The sequence below is a fragment of the Habropoda laboriosa genome, unplaced genomic scaffold, assembly GCF_001263275.1.
Source record: "Habropoda laboriosa isolate 0110345459 unplaced genomic scaffold, ASM126327v1 scaffold5, whole genome shotgun sequence".
Lineage (NCBI taxonomy): Eukaryota > Metazoa > Arthropoda > Insecta > Hymenoptera > Apidae > Habropoda > Habropoda laboriosa.
Genome location: NW_017100161.1, coordinates 2,634,627 through 2,657,020, shown reverse-complemented (window position 1 = coordinate 2,657,020; position 22,394 = coordinate 2,634,627). Strand labels below are relative to the sequence as shown.

Here is a 22,394-nt window from a genome sequence, read left to right as displayed (position 1 = left end):
ACGGTGTCGAGATTGTTATTATTATCCCGGGAACAAAGAGACAAAACAAGTGAGAAAATTATGGCCTGCGCGGAACGATCGTCGCGAGGCTCCTCTCTGCTGGCTTCCGGTTCGTAATTTTATTATTATACAAATTAAACGCAGTTGAAATTCTCCTTCTTTTTTTCATTTGAAATATATTCGAAGCAATTTCCAGTCGCTGTATTTCGTTTAATAAAAATTATTCCCGAATATTCTCGAGGAATTCGACTATTCTCGAACTGTACCCTGTAATTTCTGGCCGAATCGCTGCAGAAATATATCTGCAAAGGAAATCCGCGGCGAAATTTTTCCAGAACACCCTGATAAGCTAGTCAAACATATCATCGCTAATTAACTACTCGAAACGGAAATCCTGGCCAGCAGAGCTCACCACCGCGAGGAAGCGTTCTAGCGCGCGCGCGCGCGGTCACACAATCACAGGAGAAACACTGACAACAAAACAGGGAGAAGAAACAAAGAAGAAGAAGAGTAATAATAAATATTAAACAAAATTGCAGAAAGAATTAACTGAAAGTAGTAGTGGTAATAATAAAAAGAAGAATTAAAAGAAAACGAGTTAAATCGTTCAGATGTATGTATGTATATATATATATATGTACGTCGATATATATATACACGGTTTTGCTCTCTTCCGGAATCGCGTACTACTTTGGACAACAACCAAGATCGCACACATCGAATATGTGTCACAGTGTATACGTATAAAAAGTCGCGACATTGCGAACATCTCGTATATCTATATCGTCTCGTACAGATAATCAACAAATGTTAAAATCAGAATCATCCGAGAAAAACTGGGTTAACTTATTTTTGTTGCTTTGGCTCGTTCCAATAATTGAAAAGATTAAAACGAGAAAATTAAAGAAAAAAAGAAAGAAGAAGAAGTAGTAGAAGAGAAGAAGAAGAAGAAGAAGAAAACTCTCTTTTGCGTCTCAAGTAAGTCGTCGGCTCTCTCAATTCGGGACTTACCGTTCTTTTTTTGGACAACGACTTTCGCTGCGACTTTTTTCGGGGGTTGCGTATGCCGAACAACGGAGTTTTGAGTGGAGTAGTAGTAGTAGTAGTAGTAGTAGTAGAGTAGTAGTAGAGTAGTAGTAGTAGTAGTAGTAGTAGTAGAAGTAGTAGAAGTAGTAGAGGTAGTAGTAGCATAGTGTCGTGCCGAGATAGGAGGAGTCCAAGGCCAGTGTGATTGATTGACAAATATAATAGAGAAGGAGTACGATAAAAGACAGTCAGTGCAACAGTTCGTTCGGGCTTTTTCAATCTTTTTTGGGGGGCACAGAGGGGGGCAGGGGGCATTCTGGGCTTGGTTTCTCTTTTTTTTTTTTTTTTTTTTTTCAAAGGGGCTGCAGAGGGTGGTTCCTAAAGACAGAGACAGGGTTTTTTGGAGGGATGCTACACTACGTATCAAAATAAAGACGATTTCGCGAGATGAACCGCGATCAGGCGAACATTGGTCTCGTTTCTCCTCGATTCGCAATTTGTGACATCCTGACTGAGGAGTTCTCACGGTGATCTAGGTGGATTATTTCGGTATGGACTCGTTAGGATACCCGAGGATGTTCCACGATCTTAGAAAGTAATTTTTCTTTCATTTCTGGAGTTTACGTCGGGGGGTTGGTCAGTTTCCTAGAACGTACACTGGGTAATCGTAGCAGAGAGCTTGAGGAAGTTGAAGGTAATCGCAGGCAGAGAGAAATTGTGCCGCGTAGGTTGGATTGTAACGCGACGAGCGGCTGTTTTGGGTGACTGACAGGTTATTCTGTATAGCTGCAACAGCTGAACGTACTTCTCAGTATACACTACCGGGCAAAAGTTTCGAATCACCTGCTAATTTTTTATAGATTTGAAATTGATGGTGCGGAGATCGATAGTATTTTACCCTATTTCGATTGATTTTAACGAGGAACAATTTATTCTGGAATAACTTGCAAATGCACAGTGTTTCCAAACATTTGGCCGGTAGTGTACGTTCGTTTCTCTTTTTTTTTCCAGCGAGGCAGTTTCCTCGTTGCTTCTCGCGTCCTCTTTCGACGACTACCGGCAGATTTGCAATTGGACTGATGCTTTGGACAATGAAAAATTTCATATCTGTGAACCTAAGGAGTGACAAGATATTACATACAGGGTGTTTCATTTGTAACGGACGTCTGAATTATTTTCCTCGGTACTGAAAGCGAGGAAACTATTAATTCAACAAATCCACTCTTTATCCGGACGCTGCGATAAACCAGATCCGAGACACGTCTCTGTGAATAACATAACAAAACAGACTTCTGACATGTTCCGGTGAATCATACTTGAGAATAACCTGCCAAACACCCTGACAACTCAATCCGTCTCATCGTGCACCACCCTTTGCCCAGCCAATTCGACCAACCTTCCGCGATATCTCCTTGGATCTCTCCGATCGAGGCGAACGAAGCACGATACAATTCGTCGAAATTGCGAGCAATCTGGACAGCGATCGATCGTGAAACACGATCCCTCGGAGTCCACAGGGGGTGTATACGTTCACGATTGGTGCACGTGTACCAAAAGGGTTGGGCCGCTACGCGTACCAAAGACAGAGAGAGAGAAAGAGAGACAGAAGGGATTGGGGAGAGTGAAATGGAGAGAGAGAGAGAAAAGGGAAGAAACGAGTGTGTGGGAGAGAAGTGGCCTGGGAGTGTAGAAGTGGGCCAGTGGGTCTTGGGGGTAAACGGACGAGGGAAAGTATAATAAAAGTCGACCACGGAGAATTCGGACGCAGAAAATGATCGTACATATAGAATGTCGAGCGGATTTTTTTGAGAACGTAAATGATAAAAGAAATTAAAAGAGAGGAGGTGCGGAGATATATCGAGAGAGAGAAAGAGAAAGATAGAGTGAGAGAGATTGAAGTAAGAAAACACCGAGAGAGTACGGATCGCAACCGGCTGGACGTCGATTCGTGCAAAATCGACGCTCGGACGGTCGTCGCATGCGTGATTCGCGTGTCCGAGGCATTCAAGACGGCGTAATTCTTCTGTTATTTCAAATTTTTCTCACAGAAAAACTATCGATTCGACGCTTTTAACATCTTCTCGGAGCACTGAAGTCGCTATAGTCTCGCTATTACGGTCGTTGACAGGTGGGGAGTTAAAAAATGGATAATTTCGAATAGAACAAGCGACAATTTCACTTTCGTTACACTGCTGAAAATATTGACGGAAGTAAGAACGCAAGAGTGGGGGTAGCGACCTTGAGCGAGCAACTAATCCTAGTCAGACTATAGCTTCGTTTAACCTCGTTAAACACCTCGATTTCTATCTGAAATTAAAAACAAAGTAGCGGAACGTTCTTCACGAAGAAAGGGGCACCGTCTTGAACGACTGCGACGAACCAATGTGACAGAAATATAATCTCTAAATGTACTATGATCGTAACGATGCAGAAGAATGATTTCTCTATCGGTGACAAGGACAAGAATCTCAGGCTGTGTGCCATCGAGGTAACGTAAATACATACGTATTTATAATGTAATTACATTTAAGTTCGAGGAGTGAAAACAAAAGAAACAAATATAAATATGAACAGATAGAGAGAGAGAGAGAGAGAATGATAGAAACATAGACAGAGCTAGAAAAGATATACCAGAAAATATCTCTCGTACCTTGATGCGAAGAGACGTACGTATACGAACCACGAAACATGAATACAGAGAAAGACAGTGAGAGAAATAGACAGAGATAGAACGACAGAAAGAGAGTGACAGAGAAATGTGAGAGAGAAAGAATGGAGAATCGTACGTGTGATTCGATCGAAGGAAAAAAAGTACGAAAAATAAACGAGAAGAAAAAAGGAAATTGCAGAAATAGAAAGAACAGAGACGGTTCTATTTTATTATTTTTCAGCTTCACTTTTTTCTTCCTTTACTTCCCGTTATTCTTTTCTCGAACGCAAGAAACAAAAGGAGAAACAGATACCGGGAGAAAAGTAAACATACGTATAGATGTATAAAGAGAGAAAAACCAGTGAAAAAGAGGGAAAAACGGCGAGAGAAGAGTAAGAAAAAGAGACGAAAAGGAAAGAAAAAAAGAGACGTCGAATAATATAAGGAGAACAGATACATATATATATATAGAGAGAGAGAGAGAAAAAAATATACTCCGACACACCGACACTATCTAAATGGAGAAAAGAATAATATATATATAGCTATAAAAAAATCAATGATCAAATATATAATGAAGCTCTTAATAATGTGACGATTAGAAGAGTCGAGTGGCGCTTCTTACCATCTGTCCGTGCAGCGGGTGAAAATGGAAACAGAAAGAAAATTGAAAATCTTCCTCTGAAAGTCGAGACCGCGGGATTTTGGGAACGAGTATACATTTGTTCTTTTTCCAAAACTACATTTACACTTTCTAAAAGCTACGTATTTCTTTTTTTTTTCTCTTTTTTCAAATTACTCCTGAGGGAACAAGAAAGAGGGTTGAAAGGGGGAGAAAGGGGGATTATGTGTATAAGATAAAGACTATCGAAGTTCGCCCTGACGATTATTATCTCGCCGTGGTGTACACATACGCGCGCGTTTCATTTTTTTTTTTCCTTCGTATCGATCATCGTTCCTTTTTTCCCGGTAATTTTTTTCTTTTCTTGAAAACGCTCTCTTTTTTAACCGGACCGAGAAAGGTGAAATTTTGAGAGAGGTGCGGCCGTAGCAGGTGGTTACGGTAGAACGAAATGTGTGACTCGAGTAAAATTCCAGAAGAAATAAATTCGGTAGAGTATAATAAACTCTGCTTCTTTTGCGGTTGGCGGATCGAGGCGTGGCGGCAAAGCTGATTCAATGATGTTGACGGGGTGATGATCCCCGAGTAATTCGCGGGTATAAGACAGCCTTTTACGAGACGTGAAAGTGGACAGAAAAGGACGATATTGAAATTTGCAAGAATTTAGTTTTAAAGGCGAAACGGAGTAACTTTGTTTTCTCCTAAGCGTTTCAACCCAACGGCGATAAACAAACAATCGAACAAGAAGAAACGTGAGGTTGAATATGAAAAGAGCACTAGCTTCGTTCCTCGCATCGTTTAACGAGGAGTTACTACGAACGTGCATCATTTATCGATTCTGTTTTCCTTGAAACATGACGTCAAGCCTTACAATTGCATTCGTTTTATTATCTATCGATATTTTGTCCTTTTTTTTTTTTCTAGAATAAAATTCGTGTCATTCGAGGGAAGACAGATTTATTTTCAACGAAATAGAGAGAAAGATAGAGAAAGAGAGAGAAAGAGAGAGAGAGAGATAAAAAGTTTGTAGCATTCATCGATATATTTTCAAGCAGAACAAAATCGACAATATATGCACTCGAGTGTAGCGTTCCTCGTAAGCGAAGTGCGGATCGGAAGTTAAATCGAAAAGTGTGTAGAGTAGATTGAAAAAATAAAAAGATAGAGACGTGAAGATAGAGAAGAGTTTGTATATATATATTTTTTCTTCTTCTTTCGTTTGATAATACGAAAATTCTTTGCAGTCACGCGATCGATCTTCCATTCGGTCGAACGCGACGATTCAAAAACCAAAAGGGGATCACCATTCATCGCTTAATCTCCGAGACTTTAACGCACGATGGAGAAATGAATCCTCGCGTTCCCGAGCGTTCAACGTGGCCACTCTTAAATCGTGTCTAGAGCACGTTCGAGATTCCCAGTGGAAAGTTTCTGTATCCTTTAAGTCACTTGAATTTGATTAAAAATTAAAAAAAAATAGAAAAAAAAGGTAGGAATACCAACGTCAATCGTTGACAGAGAAAACAGATAAAACAGCACCGGAAGTTGGTGACATTCCCACTTTCAATCGGTTAAACGTTCAAGCATCAAACATGTGTGGTTCACAGGAGGAGACACTCTGATCACGATGTAAGAGGGACCAGTGGATATCGATATAAGAGATAAGAAAAAAAATATGTATATATATAAAAAGATAGATAGAGAGAGAGAGAAAGGAGAATCTCTGCAAGAAACGTGATCGTATTAAAGAAGAATGAGGAAGAGTGAAGTGATAGTGGACGTTACCTTCTTCGAGCCCATCATCTCCGTCGCTCATCAGCTCGTCGTCCGAGCAAATGTTCAGCACGTTCACCAACATCTCTGTGACTGTAGAACGAAAGATAGAACGGAAACGAAGTAACAATTAATCACGGAGATTAACCAACGTCAGAATAGTAAATTTTAGAGATTTTATAATAAAGCAATGAATGATTGAAATCAAAGGCATAACTAAAATATTATTTTCTATTGAACTGGAAATATCAAATAATTAGTTATTTGCAAATTCATCATCGCTCCGGTGATTAGTTGAGTGCTGAAAAATTCTGACGTTTCTTCTATTAATTTCAACTTAAAAATGATTTTCATTTCTTCTTGAAAACTCCAAGATTTCTAAAAACTAACTAAAAATTTAGTGCGAAAAGTAGATATACTTACCTTTTTCACCTACAAATGGCAATGACCACGTGAAAACATCCATGAAGTTCGGCAGCCAGTAGGGATGCGGTGAACAGTTGAACTGCCTGATGTTCATCACGTTGTTCTCGTACTTCAGAACTGCCGCCTGAAACAGAATTACACATTTTCCAAATCTTGTAATTTTCGTGAAATTTATAACTGCTACGTATCTCACCTTGTTATTGTAAACGTCGAGGTAGTTGGGCGCACTGAAGATGGTGATTAACGATGGAAAGCCCGTCGTCTGAGATTTCCGGTACATACGGTAGCCCGCGTCCTGCGCCTCGTGCGCCCTTATGATGCTGAGCAGGTTGTTGTTCTGCAGAAAATCGCAGCACGCTGCGTAACTGTGCAAACAATCCACGAAAATATGGAAATTCAATTCACCACCTTTCCACCGATCTTACAAAATCAATCGAAATCAACTACAATCAATCCCAACCTTCATGCTACCATTCAACCCTTTCGCTGCGCCCTAACCCTTTATCCACGGTTGCAAACACTGTTTTCTTCTTAATTTTCTTATTATTTCAAAATTAAGGTAGAAGTGCTTAAGACACAAAATTAAGGTGGAAGAGCGCCAAATAGAGTGGGCAAATTTTTAAAACGCCTGCAGCTACAGAGAAAGGGTTAAATTATTAAGTATTCAGCCGTATATTTTTATTTCATTGCGATGCTGCCCTGAAAAGGACCCAGAGTTCCCAGGCTTAAAAAAGCCTGTAACCTCTGTCAAGTATATTTTTTCTACCCTCTATCGAAACCACCAACCGACAGAACCGGCCCGGAGAATCAGCGAGGACGTCCGTCCCAGACTTAAACCCGAAATTGACGGTAAGGATTCTTGCTCTTGGACTTTCTCAATTTCTAGGAGTTAGTAAGGATGGAACTGACGCCCATGCGAAATTTCAGCCCGAAAGCCGTACATTTCAATGTACGTATTAAAAGCAATTATCCCGATTATTATTTATCGGAGAACGTGATTGTAGGAACCTAGGGAAAATATTGAGGACCCAACGGGAATCGAACCCGGGACCTTCGGCTTAGCAAGCCGAGGCTTTGCGAGCTACGCTAACCACTCCCTCTCTATTGTCCCTTCGAGGTTTCCTATTTGGGTACGGAGGCCCCGATACTACACTCGGCCATCCTGAACTGACATTCGCCCTCGAATGTCCTCAATGCAACACAACTCAACTCAACACTTGGGGTACACTCCTTCACACAGTGGCACTCTCAGCCGAAACTCTGTTTCTCAACTATTTTTGGGAGACGTGCAACCACCCTCTCATATGTTTTCATCTCACAGCGCCTGGCTTCGTGTAGCCGTAGATGCCTCCATCCCGGACGAACCCCCATTTGTAGGAACCGACGGAAAAAAATATTGAGGACCCAACGGGAATCGAACCCGGGACCTTCGGCTTAGCAAGCCGAGGCTTTGAGCGCTACGCCAACCACTCCCTCTCTATTCTCCCTTCCAAGTTTCCTATTTGGGTACGGAGGCCCCGATACTACACTACATTGCACGAAATGTAAGAACGAACCTCGCCAATTGCTCCAGTAATTGTGCATAAACAATTTCATTCGCGAGTAACGCCTTTCCCACGTAATTATGGTCACAGACGATTTTTCAAACCAAAGTAAAACTCGTCCTTCTTTTGTCCAAGCAGAAATGGACATTTACCAAAGCTAACCCACGAGTGTGTACATTCGTTGTTACAGTTCTTCCCTGCGAACCTAAACACTCTAACAAGAGGGTACGGTTACTTTCTATTCAGAGAGCGATTAAGAAAGTTGGAGCACACAAGATAAGAACGAGAAATTGCGCGGAATGCGGTAAAACGGCAGGCGAACACGTCGTAATATTCGAGAGATACTCTTGGACGAGTGCAACGCTATAGTGGCAATTCCGTAATGGCCGCGACGCTATAAAGAAATCGTTCGAGATGGTTCGCGCCGTCGTTCCCTCCGTTACGCCGTACAATCTCGAGAAAGACAGACTCGTAAAAGCTGTTCACGTGAGAGAACTCCCTGCCTACCCTACTTCTCCTCCGCGCTTTTATTTCGCCCTCGTAAACGCAGCGACCTCCATTCTGATCGCGCCGGGTCACGTGAAGCGCGTGAGAACCGCATTCGATCACCTTGCGTCGCTGATTAGCTCGCTTTATGACCGGAGCTTCTGGGACGATTGTTAGATTATGCTAAGCAGCACGTACACACATCTGGGATCTTTCTTTAGATATCAGAAATTCGAAACCTAACCTTACGAACCGTTTCAAAACAGTTTCGATTTCTCTCTCGTAGTTCCTTTGGAATATTGCCAAATTCTCGAAATAAAAGAAAAAAGAAGAAAAATAGTACGAGCTATGAAAATTTCCCGATACCTGATCGTTCCAGAAATCATTCCCGAAAATTCGACAAGCGAGATTCGGTGCGATAAATTTCCTTGATTATTATCATCGATAAAATCCAAGCTAAATCCGTGGCTATTCTTGTTCCCGACGTTTTACAACCGCACAGCCGCGTGTTCTCCAAGCTAGCGTTAGAATTTTACAAAGCACGGTGTTAGAAAGGAAAGAAACATCGGTGGTTATGATTTATAGGGATGAAAAAGCAACAGAATCGATAATCACCGCGTAACATCTCTCCCTCTGTTGGGGGAAAAATTCGAGAGAGAATTCGAGCGATTTCGTTCCGCGAGAAAGATAGCAACAACAACCGTGTTGCTTTCGACGAGCGCAAACTATCTGTCGGCCGTCAGATTCGATACAATGGAATCGCGTGGCGGCAAAATATCGCGCGTTTTATCGCCGGCCAGCGCGACACGATGATTTATCGCGCCTGTTCTCTCCGCGTCTACACTGAAAACGCATTTAATTTTAGCCGAAATTTCAGCGGCTGCTAACCGAGTCAGCTTTTACGGCGACATGCACTGCCAAAATTTTCCCGTTCCGCGGCTGTAAAACCTAGAACGAGCTTCCTTGCGTCTCGAGGCGAACGCTGGCAACGGAAGCGCGACGAAATTTCGGTGGAATTGCGAGGAGTGGTAAAGGGTTCAGTCCGGCCAGTCGGTCGGTATGTTGACGGTGGAACGAATTACGGTCGAATTAGACTTTTGGAGGAAGATGAAGCAACGGGGGATGGAAATTAATAGTGAAGCTTGGAGAGGAAGTTTTGTAGAGTTGTGTGTAGTAGATTTACTTCAAATTTGTCTCGATGATTGACAATATTTTAAAATTGGAATATTTCAGAGGGAAATACTGCAGGTTTTCCGTAATTCTCGTTAAATATTTATCGAAGTGAATTATTGTAATCATCTCTGACAGTAATTTGTCACTTCATTTCCTATCAAAAATAAAATTAAAGTAAAAAGGAAGAATTACAGTTTCTCCGAAATTCTTCAAAATTTTTGCAACAAATGCTTCCATTCATAAGTATTAAAAAATCTTGTAGAACAGACTTGTCGATAGATATTCATCAAAGAAAGAATTACGTACATTCATCTCTGACAGTAATTTGTCACCTTGTTTCTTATCAAAAATAAAATTCCAAAAGAGAAATTACAGTTTCTCCAAAATTCTTGCAACAAATTCTTCCATTCACAAGTGTAAAAAAGTAAAAAAAGATCTTGGAGAAGACACTTGTTTTAAGCTTAGAATCTCCTCTTTTTTTTTTATTTTAATTTTTTTTCATTTTTGCATTTGAGTGCATTGAGAGGCTAGCACCTTCGTGACAGTAACTTCCTATCTTATACGTTCAAATTACAAAGAGAAGAAGAACGTCTTAAAAATTCTTCCATTCTCAAGTATCAAAAGAAATCCTGGAGAACGCACTTGTCATTAAATATTCACGAAAGAAAAAGTTCCGTACAATTATCTCTGACAGTAATCTGCTACCTTATACGTTCAAATTAAAAGAGAACGTCTTAAAAACTCTTCCATTCACAAACGCAAAAAAAAAAAAAAAATAGAAAAAATCTCAAAGAATCTAAATTCACGGAGTAACACCGGCAAGAACAATAACAATCCACCTGGAATCGACGTACCGTACGTGAAATTCGTTCGAAGGTTGGCCGGAAGTACGGTGCAACGGAGGCTTAAAACGCTCTCGACAATTTCGCTCGTGTAGTTGGAAGCCGCACGCGAGGTTGCACGCGAAAATTCGCGATAACTCTCCCTCTCCCGCCCTCTTTCGCTCGTTCCCTCTGTCTCTCTCGCGCGGAGTAATTTTATCCGGTGATCGAGCGCGATAACAGAGGCACGGTCGGGGCATTTATAAATTATAATGCGGCCGATAAATCATCAGCATCTGACGGGGGTCATCTCTCGCGAATCGATTGCACGCTCGCGCCAACGATTCGTGCGGAAAAAGAGGAACGCGGATCGCGGACGAATCAATTAGCTAATAAGCTTCGCCGAGCGTGTTAATGCCTCGTGATTATTGTTGCTATCCCTCCGATCGTGCAGCCTGCGAGAATTCAGCCTGTTCATTTTTATCGTTTCTATCGTGGATTTATCGTCGTTCTGAATATTCAAGTCGATTTTGTTCGGTTGGTGCATACCGGGTGGTACTGAAAAACGAAGGTTTAGAAGTTCAACCATTTCCGGCGTTGAAAATTTGTTCACACTGTGCTATCGAAGGCTTTTGGTGGATTTTTACCTAAATTTCATCCTTTGCGAACTTTCTCTTTGATTTTTAACAGAACAAATTTGAAAACGATGCGGCTGAAGTAAAGAAAAATTTCAGTACCAAAATCTACCATAGTGGAAGGGTTAAGGGTAGAACGTGGATTGAAAAATTACTTGCTTTAATCGCAATTAAAAATTATTTACAACTCTGAAAATATTCGTTTTTCGATTCATACTTCCTCGAGGAATTTTTTCCTGCACTTTGACGAGCAGTACAGTGCGTATCGTAAATACACCAACCCCTTAAAATTTGATTAATTTGGCTGGGTATTTTTCTATTTCTATGCTTTACAGTAATATTTATTTATTTGAACTCCTATTACACATAAGTCTAAAATGACTCATCGTCATAATATCTTTTCTTAAATTATTAACACGTCGACTGCCAAGCTACGAGATAACTCGTAGTTGGCAGTTTGCTGGTAGAAGTTACATCCTATTCGGAGACGCCCGACCACGAGATAATTCGAAAGCATTTTTTTGCAAAAAAAGCAATTAAAATTAAAGTCATGATATAAAAATTAATATGTGTTTGTTTAATTCTATGCAATAAATTGAAAAAAAAAATGTTGGCGCCTAGAACAGATTTCTTCAAAATAGGCTTGGCAGTCAACGTGTTAAAATATTGAAATATCGATGGGTTGGTATATTTATGATACGCACTGTATCTGCCCTTCAAGTTACGAACCATCTCTCTTCACCATTCTGTGCGTCATTGAAATGATACCACGAAGCGTAGATTCGAGTAAATTATTCCTTGCCACTTAAAAAAAAGAAAATTGCATTCGAGACAGATCGTACGAGTAGAATTTACGAGACGTTTGAAAGAGATGCAATCATTACGCCGTCATTTGTATCATACGTTTCCTTTTAACGCGACGGATTATGAGGGAAGATATTCCAGGAAAGGAAAGATTCGAGAGTCGGATACGAGAAGAAGATTACACCGTCCTGTCATCGTTTGCGTTATAAACGCGTCGCGGTAAATGATACTAAAATAAATTCCACGGAGAGGATGGCATTTAGTATGATAACGACTTCGCGTGGCCATCAGGTTCCGGCGAACGTGCAATTTACGCGAAACAACGCTTTCGAATTTTTAATGGTGAACAGCAGCTAGCTGCCGCGCGAACATAAATCGGCTCGTACGGCGCATAATTAATCGCGAGTCGGAGAATCCGGGGTAACGAGCTTCGTATAAAATCGTTATAAAAGTCCTGGGTATCGGTAGAAATTTAATTCTGATTGCAAACGAAGCAAAAAAAAAAAGAAGAGAGAAGAAATACGCGATGCGTTCTCCAATTTGAAAAAATCGAATGTTTTATTAAAAAGAAACGGAAATTATAGGAGTATCGAGAATATCGGGATTGCGGTCGATGTGAACGATGCTTAAGGGTAGTTGGCGGCCTTGCCTTTACCTTGGCTCGAGAGTTTCTCACGGTCCTTGGCCAGGTCAGTTATAGGCGCGCGAAAAAGGTCAGTCGACTGACGTCTAGCGCTTAATTTGTTTACACGAACACACCGGCCGTGTTCGACGCGGACGTAATCGACGCCCGGCGTCGCGGCAACCTTCGGTTAACCATCCTCGAACGCGGCGAAATCTCGTGAAACTTTCTCCCCTTTTTTCTCTCCTCTGAAGACTCATTGGACTAATTAACAGGAACACGGAAAACATTTTAATCTATACTGCAACGATACCGGGCTTTTTCAATATTCCAAGCTTTTCCTAAATTAAATTCCAACTCGGTGACAGAAATTTGAACACCATTTTGAAATGTTGCAGCGGCTACTTTCTTTCAAAAATTATGTCTCTTTCTATTACTTCTTTTTTCCTAAAAAAATGGGTTCACTTTTAATTAGTCGCCACGGTAAGTATCGGTAACTAGTGTTGGCTTTCCGTGTCCAAGTAGATGCGCCGTACCTCGGGGAGAGACCCTGTATCGGCTATAGCCTGCCAGATGGAATTTCGGCGTCCACATTTTAGCGAAGGGAGGCGTCCGGATGTTGTATCGGACTCGGACCGGAAAAACCTCCTTTTCGGTAAGTATCGGCAGGGTGATTTAAAACTTTCAACGACGACACTTTCGAGATGTCGAACGTGTTCCGACAATCGAACGTAAGTGTTCCCCGTTTCGTCGCCGATATTTTCAGACAAACGAGCAATTCGTCTAATTCACCGGCCGTGTACATCGATACGAGCGTACCCGGCCCCGAAAATTCGCGTTAATTACTCGGTCAGGCGAGAACAGTGTGAAGCGTGAGTAGCGCGAGTAGTATGGGTCGACGCATGGTCAGACAGCGGGGATTTCGCGACTGAAGCAACTCGGCCGTGTGCCCGCCGACAAATTTAAACGAAACACAATTCCCCTTCATTAGCCGGGGCTAATTGTCGACCGGGGACTCCCCCGGTTAAATCGCAGTTCGTAAACAACGCTAATCAGTGGACGTGTAATTGTGAGGACTTCAGTGGAAAAGGCACGCGCTTCGTCGGACCTACTAGCTGATTTGTTACTTATTTTCTTATATTTTAAATATTCAAATTGATAAATATTGTATATATTTCTTTCAATATCGAGATAATCAGAGCTCTTTCATCTCAGCCAAGGAAATTTCTTATTTCGTATCTCTCGGATAGTGTTTCTCTTTTTTAAACACAAGTTTAAATATTCGTTGTTACTTTGTAGTGGGTATTTTATAAGGTGAGGTTTTTTAAATCTTTCTCTAAGAATAGGTATACTTTGCAACGTGTCTTTTCATATTTAATTGGAGTGCATCTGTATGTATGCTTTTAATGGGAACCCAATACGGAATTATTAATTTCGAATCCGCGTATAATAATTTAAACAACGTTCTACTTTATCCAGGACGTGTAAATGAAAGTGTAAATGTTGATTAGCGCGTGTGAAGCGTTATTCCCAGCATATGCGAGATTAAAAATCATTCGGCTTTGCGTATAATCCATTAATAGCCCCGGCAAACACGCGGCTTTTTGCGGTTCCGATTTTTCCAGCAGCACGGTGAAAATTTTCGATGGAGAAACGACAACCGGGCAACTGTTTTTGTTATTTTTCGTTTTCAACGGAAACTCTAGACGGCGCGTTCGATCGAAAAGCCATTTGTTCCTTTGAACATGTAAATAAATACGGGAAAATTCGAGGAGTCTTGTTCTGAAGAATTTTTCACGAACATCAGCTGGTCCAATAATATTTTTCACGTTGTCACGAATCGGTTTATCGAATTGGTAATTTTTCAGCAGCTGTGATCACATTTCTCTTTACTCGCGTTCTTTATTCTTTCTTGGAGATTCCGTGGAAAATATTCTCTGGATGGACGAGGTGAAATGAATTATAGCAACACGCCAAGAAAAGAATAACGAAAAATCGAGTTTTCTTTCAAACGAAACATCGCAAAAAGACAAAAACTTTTTCGCAAATTTGTAAACAGCCGAGGAAAGCTCGTTGTCGATTAAAACGCGCGGCAGGAAAAATAGTTCCAACGAAACAACTAGAAACCGAACGCAGTACGCGGCGAAAATTCTTCGGTTAAACAAAGAGACAGCAGAAAATTTCGCGTACTCGGTGTTTTCGCCGATGAAACCACTACTGTGGTCATTCGAAAATTCGCATTGTCCATTATCATTTCCAACAACCGCCCCTTTTACGAACGTTAATTCAATTTATCCCGACAAAAAGACAAAGCCTCGCTGATTCCTTTCCCCTCTAACCGTATCGAAATGTTAATATTGAAACGCGAACGATCAAAAGAGCATCCACTGGTTTGCACTCATTCATTTTCCAATCAGACACGTTCGAAAAAGGAAATACAAAAATACCTCGAAAGGTTCCTTTGTTCTCCGCACATTTTTCACCGAACTTCCGACAGAAAGAGTTCGCGATACGTTTGAAAGTTTCGTTGAAAAGGAAGCGTCGTTCACAGTTTGCTTGGTCGAGAAACGGTGCGGGAGAAAAAAAAAAAAAAAGAAGAAAGAGAAGAAACGCAACGATTGCTATTAATTTTTCCCGCGGACGATCGGAGAAAAGGTAGAGGAGAACAACGGCGTGCCAGAGGGGACGACGCGAGTCGCGAGCTTCCGGTGAAACTCGTCGCGAAGTTGGCTCGTTTCGCGATCGCTTTCGAGCCACGACGAACAAACGACCGGCTAATTACTCGCTGAATGGGATCAGGAACGGCGGGGAAGGGTGAAACGGAAACGTAAAAGGCCGCGAGAGATTTTTCAACGAGGCGGAAGTGGAAGGAAAATTTCCCTAATGGTTTCTTTCACTAAAATGAAAAATTCGCTGTTCACCTGCCGTAAACTACTTGCGACCCACGGTGTACTGTTGAAATTCGCGTTTTAACGTTCTTAGATATAACGAATCATCCTTCAGCTTTATGTTACACCGATAAAACGTTCTAGTTCAGGGGAATTTTATTTAGAACTTTCACGACTTTTATCCATCGAAGGACTCGTCGAATGCGAAGGACCCAGGCTTACGATTTAAACCTACCAAAAATACATTTACAAAGCAAAAGGTTCAATTTTCTTGACACTGGGACCATCTGGGTCGAAAATGACCCGTTACTAGCTTTCCAAAAGTGAATTTTTATGCGATTCAAAAATTAGTTTCATATCGATACGAACAGAGAAGTGAGAAAGTTGCAAATGACACTTCTCACAAGGGAACGACTTTTTTGAAACTTTGTGGGTTTGTAGGGGACCTCGAGAGAAGTATCGGGCAATTTTCTTTTTGGCCCAATTTCGGCTCTTCCAGGTGAAAACAGCCCTTGAACGAAGACAAGTGTTACCCTATTTCCCTGTATATCTTTAAAACTATAGTAGATACAAAAAAATGTTTATAATAAAAATTGAATGGCTTTTTATGCCTTATCAGACTGCGCTATTAAGTTAATGAAAATTCTGTTTTTAAATAAAAAATCTTCCACTACCGTTGTGAAAAACTTTTAATTTCCTATCATATCGAAAAATATGTCAAATGAATGCAGATAAATACCAAAATACCCAAAAAAAAAAAGAATACCATAGATTCGCACACATACTTGGTACGATGACAGCACACAAGCACGTATCAATTAAAATTATTTAAATATCACATTATCCGATAAGATTGACATATTTATATACCGAAGTTCCCTTGTCAGTATCGATCGTTCACTTGTGTTTATTTAAAAAATGTATCAATGGGTCACTTTTGACCCGGTCGATCTTTCCAGCCTTTTCTCACCAGTTTCTCTAGAAACTTCTTCTTTTAAGGAGATAATAGGAAGGTTACTTGCCTGTAAAAGTACGAACAACCCCTGACGCTGTTGTGAGAGAAGTGCTCCGCGTTCTTCTCGTTCCCGAAATCCTCCAGAGGATCGGACCAGAGCAGGTCACACATCGGCCCGAACGCCGGCGGCTCTTTGAACCTGTCCAACTGAAACAGCAAGGTAAACATCGATCGAATTAAACGAAGGAACCGTCTGACGTATACAGCCGGCCTGTGTAAACGCTCCACGCGCGCCTAATTATCCCGAACGCTGCTGGATGCACGGAGAGAGCCCGCTAGCTACAAGTTTCTAATTAACGGGGCCTGTTTTCGTTTCGACATGCGTCTAAATGAAAATCATCCTCCGATTATCGTGCTGAAATATCAGATGTCCAACTTCCTTATTACGAATCTTCACACTTGTACACCTGACCAGGAATTCAATATTCAGACGCTTGAATACAGTCGACGATTTTGGGAAAATTGATTGTTCACCGACTAGCTGAACACCGATCGATTTGAAGTGTAATTGTACCCTTCTTTCAAGATTCATTCCTTATGTTTAAACAAAGTTAATTTAAACGTTAATCGAACTATTTTCGTAATAACTCGGACATCGACTTCTTTCTGCGTAAGAAGACATCTATCTGTTTCGAGTATTAAATAACTTAACAAGACTTAACAAAAATTTCCAAAATTCATTTTTCTACCTAACATCGATCCGGGAACAGTTGATTCGAGGCCCATCGACACACAACTCGAGGAACTTTCCAAAGAGCTTCGCGTGTTACTTAATTGAAACTCGCGATCTCGGATTCGTTAAGAATTCCCGACCAAAAAAAGAAGAAAAAAGGAGAAGAAGAAGAGAAGAGTGGTTTACGCTCTCTCGATGGAGAAACTAGGTAGACGAGCCACTTATTCACTCGGAAGAGACACAAACACACCCTCGCACGTAGTACACACACACACACACACACACACACACAGGCATCTACACATGTTCAGAGGACAGATTCGCTTCTCGAGTGGTGTTTCCGCGTCATAAAGCATTCACGAACTCTGGCCTAGATTTATTCCGGGCCTGTGTCGAACCGCTCGACGGAATCAAAGAAAAATCAGTGGAGTTCCGACCGGGGGAAACTTTTACCCTCTCCATCTATCTCTCCTCTCCACCCGCTTCAACCCTCTGCTGTTCGAGTGGATGTCGAAAGGACCGCGCAGAGACATCTTCAACGGGAGAAAAAAGTTTAAATATTTGAACCATCGCTGTCAATCGGACCAGTCCCCCGCGTTCTATTTTTCCACCGTTCCCCGCGAGCGGAACTCTCGCGCTCGATACTCTTTCATACGCTCCATCCAGAGCAAACACAGTTCGCCCCTGTAATTCGGAGGAAATTCGAAATCAGCCGCCTCGATCGATTACACGCGATAATTAAAATCAGCTTTTGATTAAATTATCAACTTTCGAAATTTTCGAAATATTCCACCCGAGGAAAGTCAACAATTGAAAATGTTACAAATTTAAAAAGAATTTTTTAAATCAAAATTATTTTTGAAATACTCTTCGTTTCCATTTTATTCGGAATCGTTCAGTTATTCAGATCAACTTACAGAACGATCTCTGAAAATTTGCAAAAAAATTCCAGCACTTCTGAATTCAATCCCCGTGAAAAATCAGGCTGCAATTTTTCCTCTGAATTCTTCAACACACTCGATTCGTCAAAAATTCGATAAAATTGCGGAGCAAAATAAAAGACGAACTTCGCTCCTATATAAATCTGTCTACGATACGTTCCAGCGAAAAGAGAGAGAAAGAACGAGAGAAAAGGAAGTGGCTACCTGGTTTGCTCTCGGCGTCGAAACGTTTCCAATAATTACCCGTTCGTAATTACCCAACTACGTGAGGGCTGACTTAACGTTGACGTATCGACGTTGTCCCTCTGTTTATCGTGCCACAGAGACCCAGCAGTCGTGGACTACAAGTTTTGATCATAATAGGTAACGCTAATTATGTTGAATGGCATTAGTTCCCTGTGCGCTGCTCGCTGGCTGCGTGTGTCGCACACGCACGCCTCTCTTCTGTACACACGTGCACGCGCACACACGTTCGAGACGAGAACGCAGTTTACAGTGTAACGAGCAGTTCACACCTAATAATAGCAGACGTAATATCACCAGCCATTATTGCCTTTGCCAAAGTAGCTGCGCCGTTCTCGCCTCTAAATCCGCGATAACTTTCCTACGATCGAATTGAATCGCGCATTTCGCCGTAATTCACGGAATTTCGCTCTCGAAACTGATCGTATCGCCTCTGGAAAGTGAAAATGCGAATAAAAACGACCATAGGATAAGAAGAATTGCAAAATTATCACTGCAGATGAGTTTGAAACCTACGGAAGATTCAGATCTCTTCATTTTTCTTCTCCTGGAATTTTTTAAAATTTGAAAAAACGATTTCCAATCGGATAAAAATATTTGAAAACTGATCGTTTCGACTCTGAAAAGTGCAAGTACGAATAAAAACGACGATAAGGTAAGAATAATCGCAAAATTATCATCGCAGATGACTTCGAAATCCACAGAAGAGGATTCGGATCTCTTCATTTTTCTTTCTTTTTCAAAATTCGCAAAGAAAGATTTCCAATGGGATAAAAATATTTTCTACGACAGCTACAAAGGGTAAGAAATTTTCCTGCATAAATTTTCAAGGGTCAAAGTGCATTTTTCCCAAGTTACAGAGTACAGCGTCAGATTGTGTCTCGTCTGACCATATACGCTCCTATACTACTTACCCCTGCACAACTATCAAGCGCGTCGTTAATCTGGCGCAGGCATTTTGCACGAGACAGGGCACCGGAGTCACGTTAAGAACTTTTCCTCGGACGATTGCCAATCGGTGGACAGAGTGCAAGTATCCTTTCGGACGATGCTCGAATTTCGGTCGGAATTCGCGGTTAGTCGAACACAAAACGAGAACCAAGAGGCGGTGGCACAACTCGGCGAATCACCGGCCAAAACGTTCGCCATTGGGCAACATTCCCGTATCGCAATTTCCCATCTACGAACTGCAGCTGCGTATGACTTACGGATTTTGCTTTTACTTCGGGGGAATGCTGGCCAACGATTGCACATGTCTCCCTTGTAGATTTACAACTGTCGGGAAGAACAACGAGTCCGGGGAATTTTTCGGCGGACCGTGCCAATGGGACAATTGTTAATTCCTCGGTACAATCTTCCTCGAGTTAAAAATACGATCGCGGCAGAACGACAACGAGTTGGTAATGCGTTCCTATTTTTCAAGTGGACAGATGTACAGGGTGACTTGATGCGAAATTTCGGAAATGTATTTCGGAAATGAAGAGTTTTTGGAATTATGTTAGAACCTTTTTTCACGTTTAGGAAAAGTCGATTTTGGTATCGAAGTTTGATTACTTATTTCGGTATAAGTCTTCCAAAGACAGGATAACTTAGCTTCTTTTTATGATAGAAATAATTAGGAAGTGTTGGTTCTATTTTCTAAGTATAATATAGAAATATTTCGAAAGTGTTGGTGCCATTTTGTAAGTATAACAGAAATTTATTCCTGAAGTATCTGGGGACTTTGGTACGTCCAAGATGGCGGACAATTTTAAGTTTTACGACACGAAAGAGACATCTGCTATCTTTGAGAATGAACTTTGCAATTATCGTTTAATTGCGAAGTGAAAATATTTAGCAAACAAAAACTACTCTTAGGAGTAAACAGGATAAAATGGTTGAAAGCAGGTATTACAGTAGAATGTGTAATCAAGGTGTGTGTTGTTTTTAGTTCTCTTCTAGAATAATTCTGTTGCAGGGATTATTGCGTTAGTTTTGTTAATTTCGGTAATAAAAGAAGGTATTTAAAAATTGCTTCGTTTCTCTTTTGCTCACCATTTTTTTTCAATGTGCAGTTTAAAAGTTCGCAGTAATTACGAGTACACGCAGTTTGCGTACAGTGATTTCGAGCAAATGAAACGGTAACAATGGCGGCGCTTTTACGATCTTATCATTTTACTGCGTCGCGTTTCAACGGCGTATTAATTGCTCGTTAACTGTGCTCGTTGCCTCGGAAACGATTGCAACTTGCACGATCCCCCGTACAAAGAACCACGTATGCTGGCTGATATCGTTTCGACTTAATTAACCCCGCAGCATAGTGTCACAAAGGTGAATCGTGTCTCTTTCCCCCCCCCTCTCTCTCTCTTTCCATTTCAGCTAAATCCTCGCGAGCTCGTGCATTGACTCGCTAACGAATCGGTGTTTTCGCAATATTCTTAAATACACTGTCGATAAATTTTTTAAGAATATTCTAAAATATTCTCTGGAGAAATTTTCAAAGAATATTCTTTAATATTCCTTGGATAAATTTTTAAAGAATATTCTTTAATATTCCTTGGATAAATTTTTAAAGAATATTCTTTAATATTCCTTGGATAAATTTTTAAAGAATATTCTTTAATATTCCTTGGATAAATTTTTAAAGAATATTTTAATATTTCTTCGATAAATTTTCAAAGAATATTCTGAAATATTCTCTCGATAAATTTTTAAAGAATATTCTAAAATATTCTCTCGATACATCTTTTCAAATTCGAAGAGATACAGCTATAGTCTGCAACCAGAAATGCATTCAAATTCGTGATTCTTCGTCTTCCGAATGGAGCTCGATCGTTGAAGGAAATTTCTCCAGAAAAAAGTCTACCCAAATTTCTCCAAGTTCCACAAAAACTAACGATATTAAACACCCGACGAAATGGCGTCGACGGATGGCTGCCACAGAAACAGAGGGCGATTTCACAGGAAACGAAGATCATTCTACCCATTGTTGCTTTCAATTCCCACTTTTTCATTAGCAACCAGATGAAATAAACGTGGGCCGAAGAGATGGAAGGCTACGAAGCAAACGAGGAAACTCCCTTCCATCGATCAACAGGAAGAACGAACGAACGAACGCACGAAAAAGGGGTGGAAAATTACTAGGAGATGGTGTATGCATCTGCTCCGGCAGATTACGAGCTCTCCTTCTTCTCCTTCAGCTGCAACAATCGCGGGAAGTAAGTCACGAGGCTGGTGAAAAGCAGTAGGGAAAAATTCATCGACGCGGAGAGAATAAAAGAGCGAAAGTGGGTGAAGTTCGACCGATCGAAAATGTTCCTCGAGTCTATCTGCGATAATTTGCAATCGATGTTATCCGTTGTTCCTTCTTCGATCCTCCAGTCGATATTTTAATGGTTCATCCTCCTCTTCAGAAGAAGTGCAGCTATTTAGGCGATACGAACTCTTTCACGATACTCGCCGGCCGTTCTTTCTCGGTTTCACTCGATTTTTTCCCTCTATGACCGGTGAAAATTCAACGTCCATCGAACGTTTCAACGATACAAATGGTATTTTCAAACGAACGTTTAAAAATTTCGAGCGGTGTAACTGTTAATCTTTGAAATTTCCAAATTCTGCCTCTTTTTGCTTATTTTCTTCTCAGGTCGAATATAAAGTGTGTACAAAAAGTATCCACACACCTGTATAGATATTTTATTAATCAACCTGTGCATTTTGTTTCCTTCGATCGGTATTTTACAAGTATCTTTAGAGGTACTTTCAGAAACTCAAGAAGATCGAACGTATCTTCTGTTGAGAAACCGCTATTAATCATCGCACGCAGGTACATCTCGCCGCGACACCTCCAACAGTACTTAGCCAAATGAAAAGCGACAATTAAAACAGAAACACCTGTCACGAAGTTCTTGGCTCCCGACGGTGCAGCACTTTTCCGCCAAACGTAAGAACGCAGTAAAAACGGATATTAACTGCCACCTCGAAACGTCACGTTCCGCGGGGACAATTTTGCAAGAGCCTTCCACTTTAAACGGTACGTGCGAACGCACATTTTAAGGAACACCCGTCCCATAACG

The 22,394-nt window shown here is 41.0% G+C and overlaps 1 protein-coding gene across 1 annotated transcript in view; it reads right to left on the bottom strand.

Moving 5' to 3' along the window:
- The window catches only part of LOC108578428 (serine/threonine-protein phosphatase 2B catalytic subunit 3-like), a 247,014-nt gene that overhangs the window by 21,813 nt on the left and 202,807 nt on the right, over positions 1–22,394 (bottom strand). The window contains exons 6-10 of the mRNA XM_017941766.1: positions 16,493–16,632; positions 6,691–6,862; positions 6,495–6,621; positions 6,084–6,164; positions 77–94 (exon numbers count right to left, since the gene is read on the bottom strand). Coding sequence (XP_017797255.1) covers positions 77–94; positions 6,084–6,164; positions 6,495–6,621; positions 6,691–6,862; positions 16,493–16,632 — 538 coding nt within the window. The remainder of the gene's footprint in view (positions 1–76; positions 95–6,083; positions 6,165–6,494; positions 6,622–6,690; positions 6,863–16,492; positions 16,633–22,394) is intronic.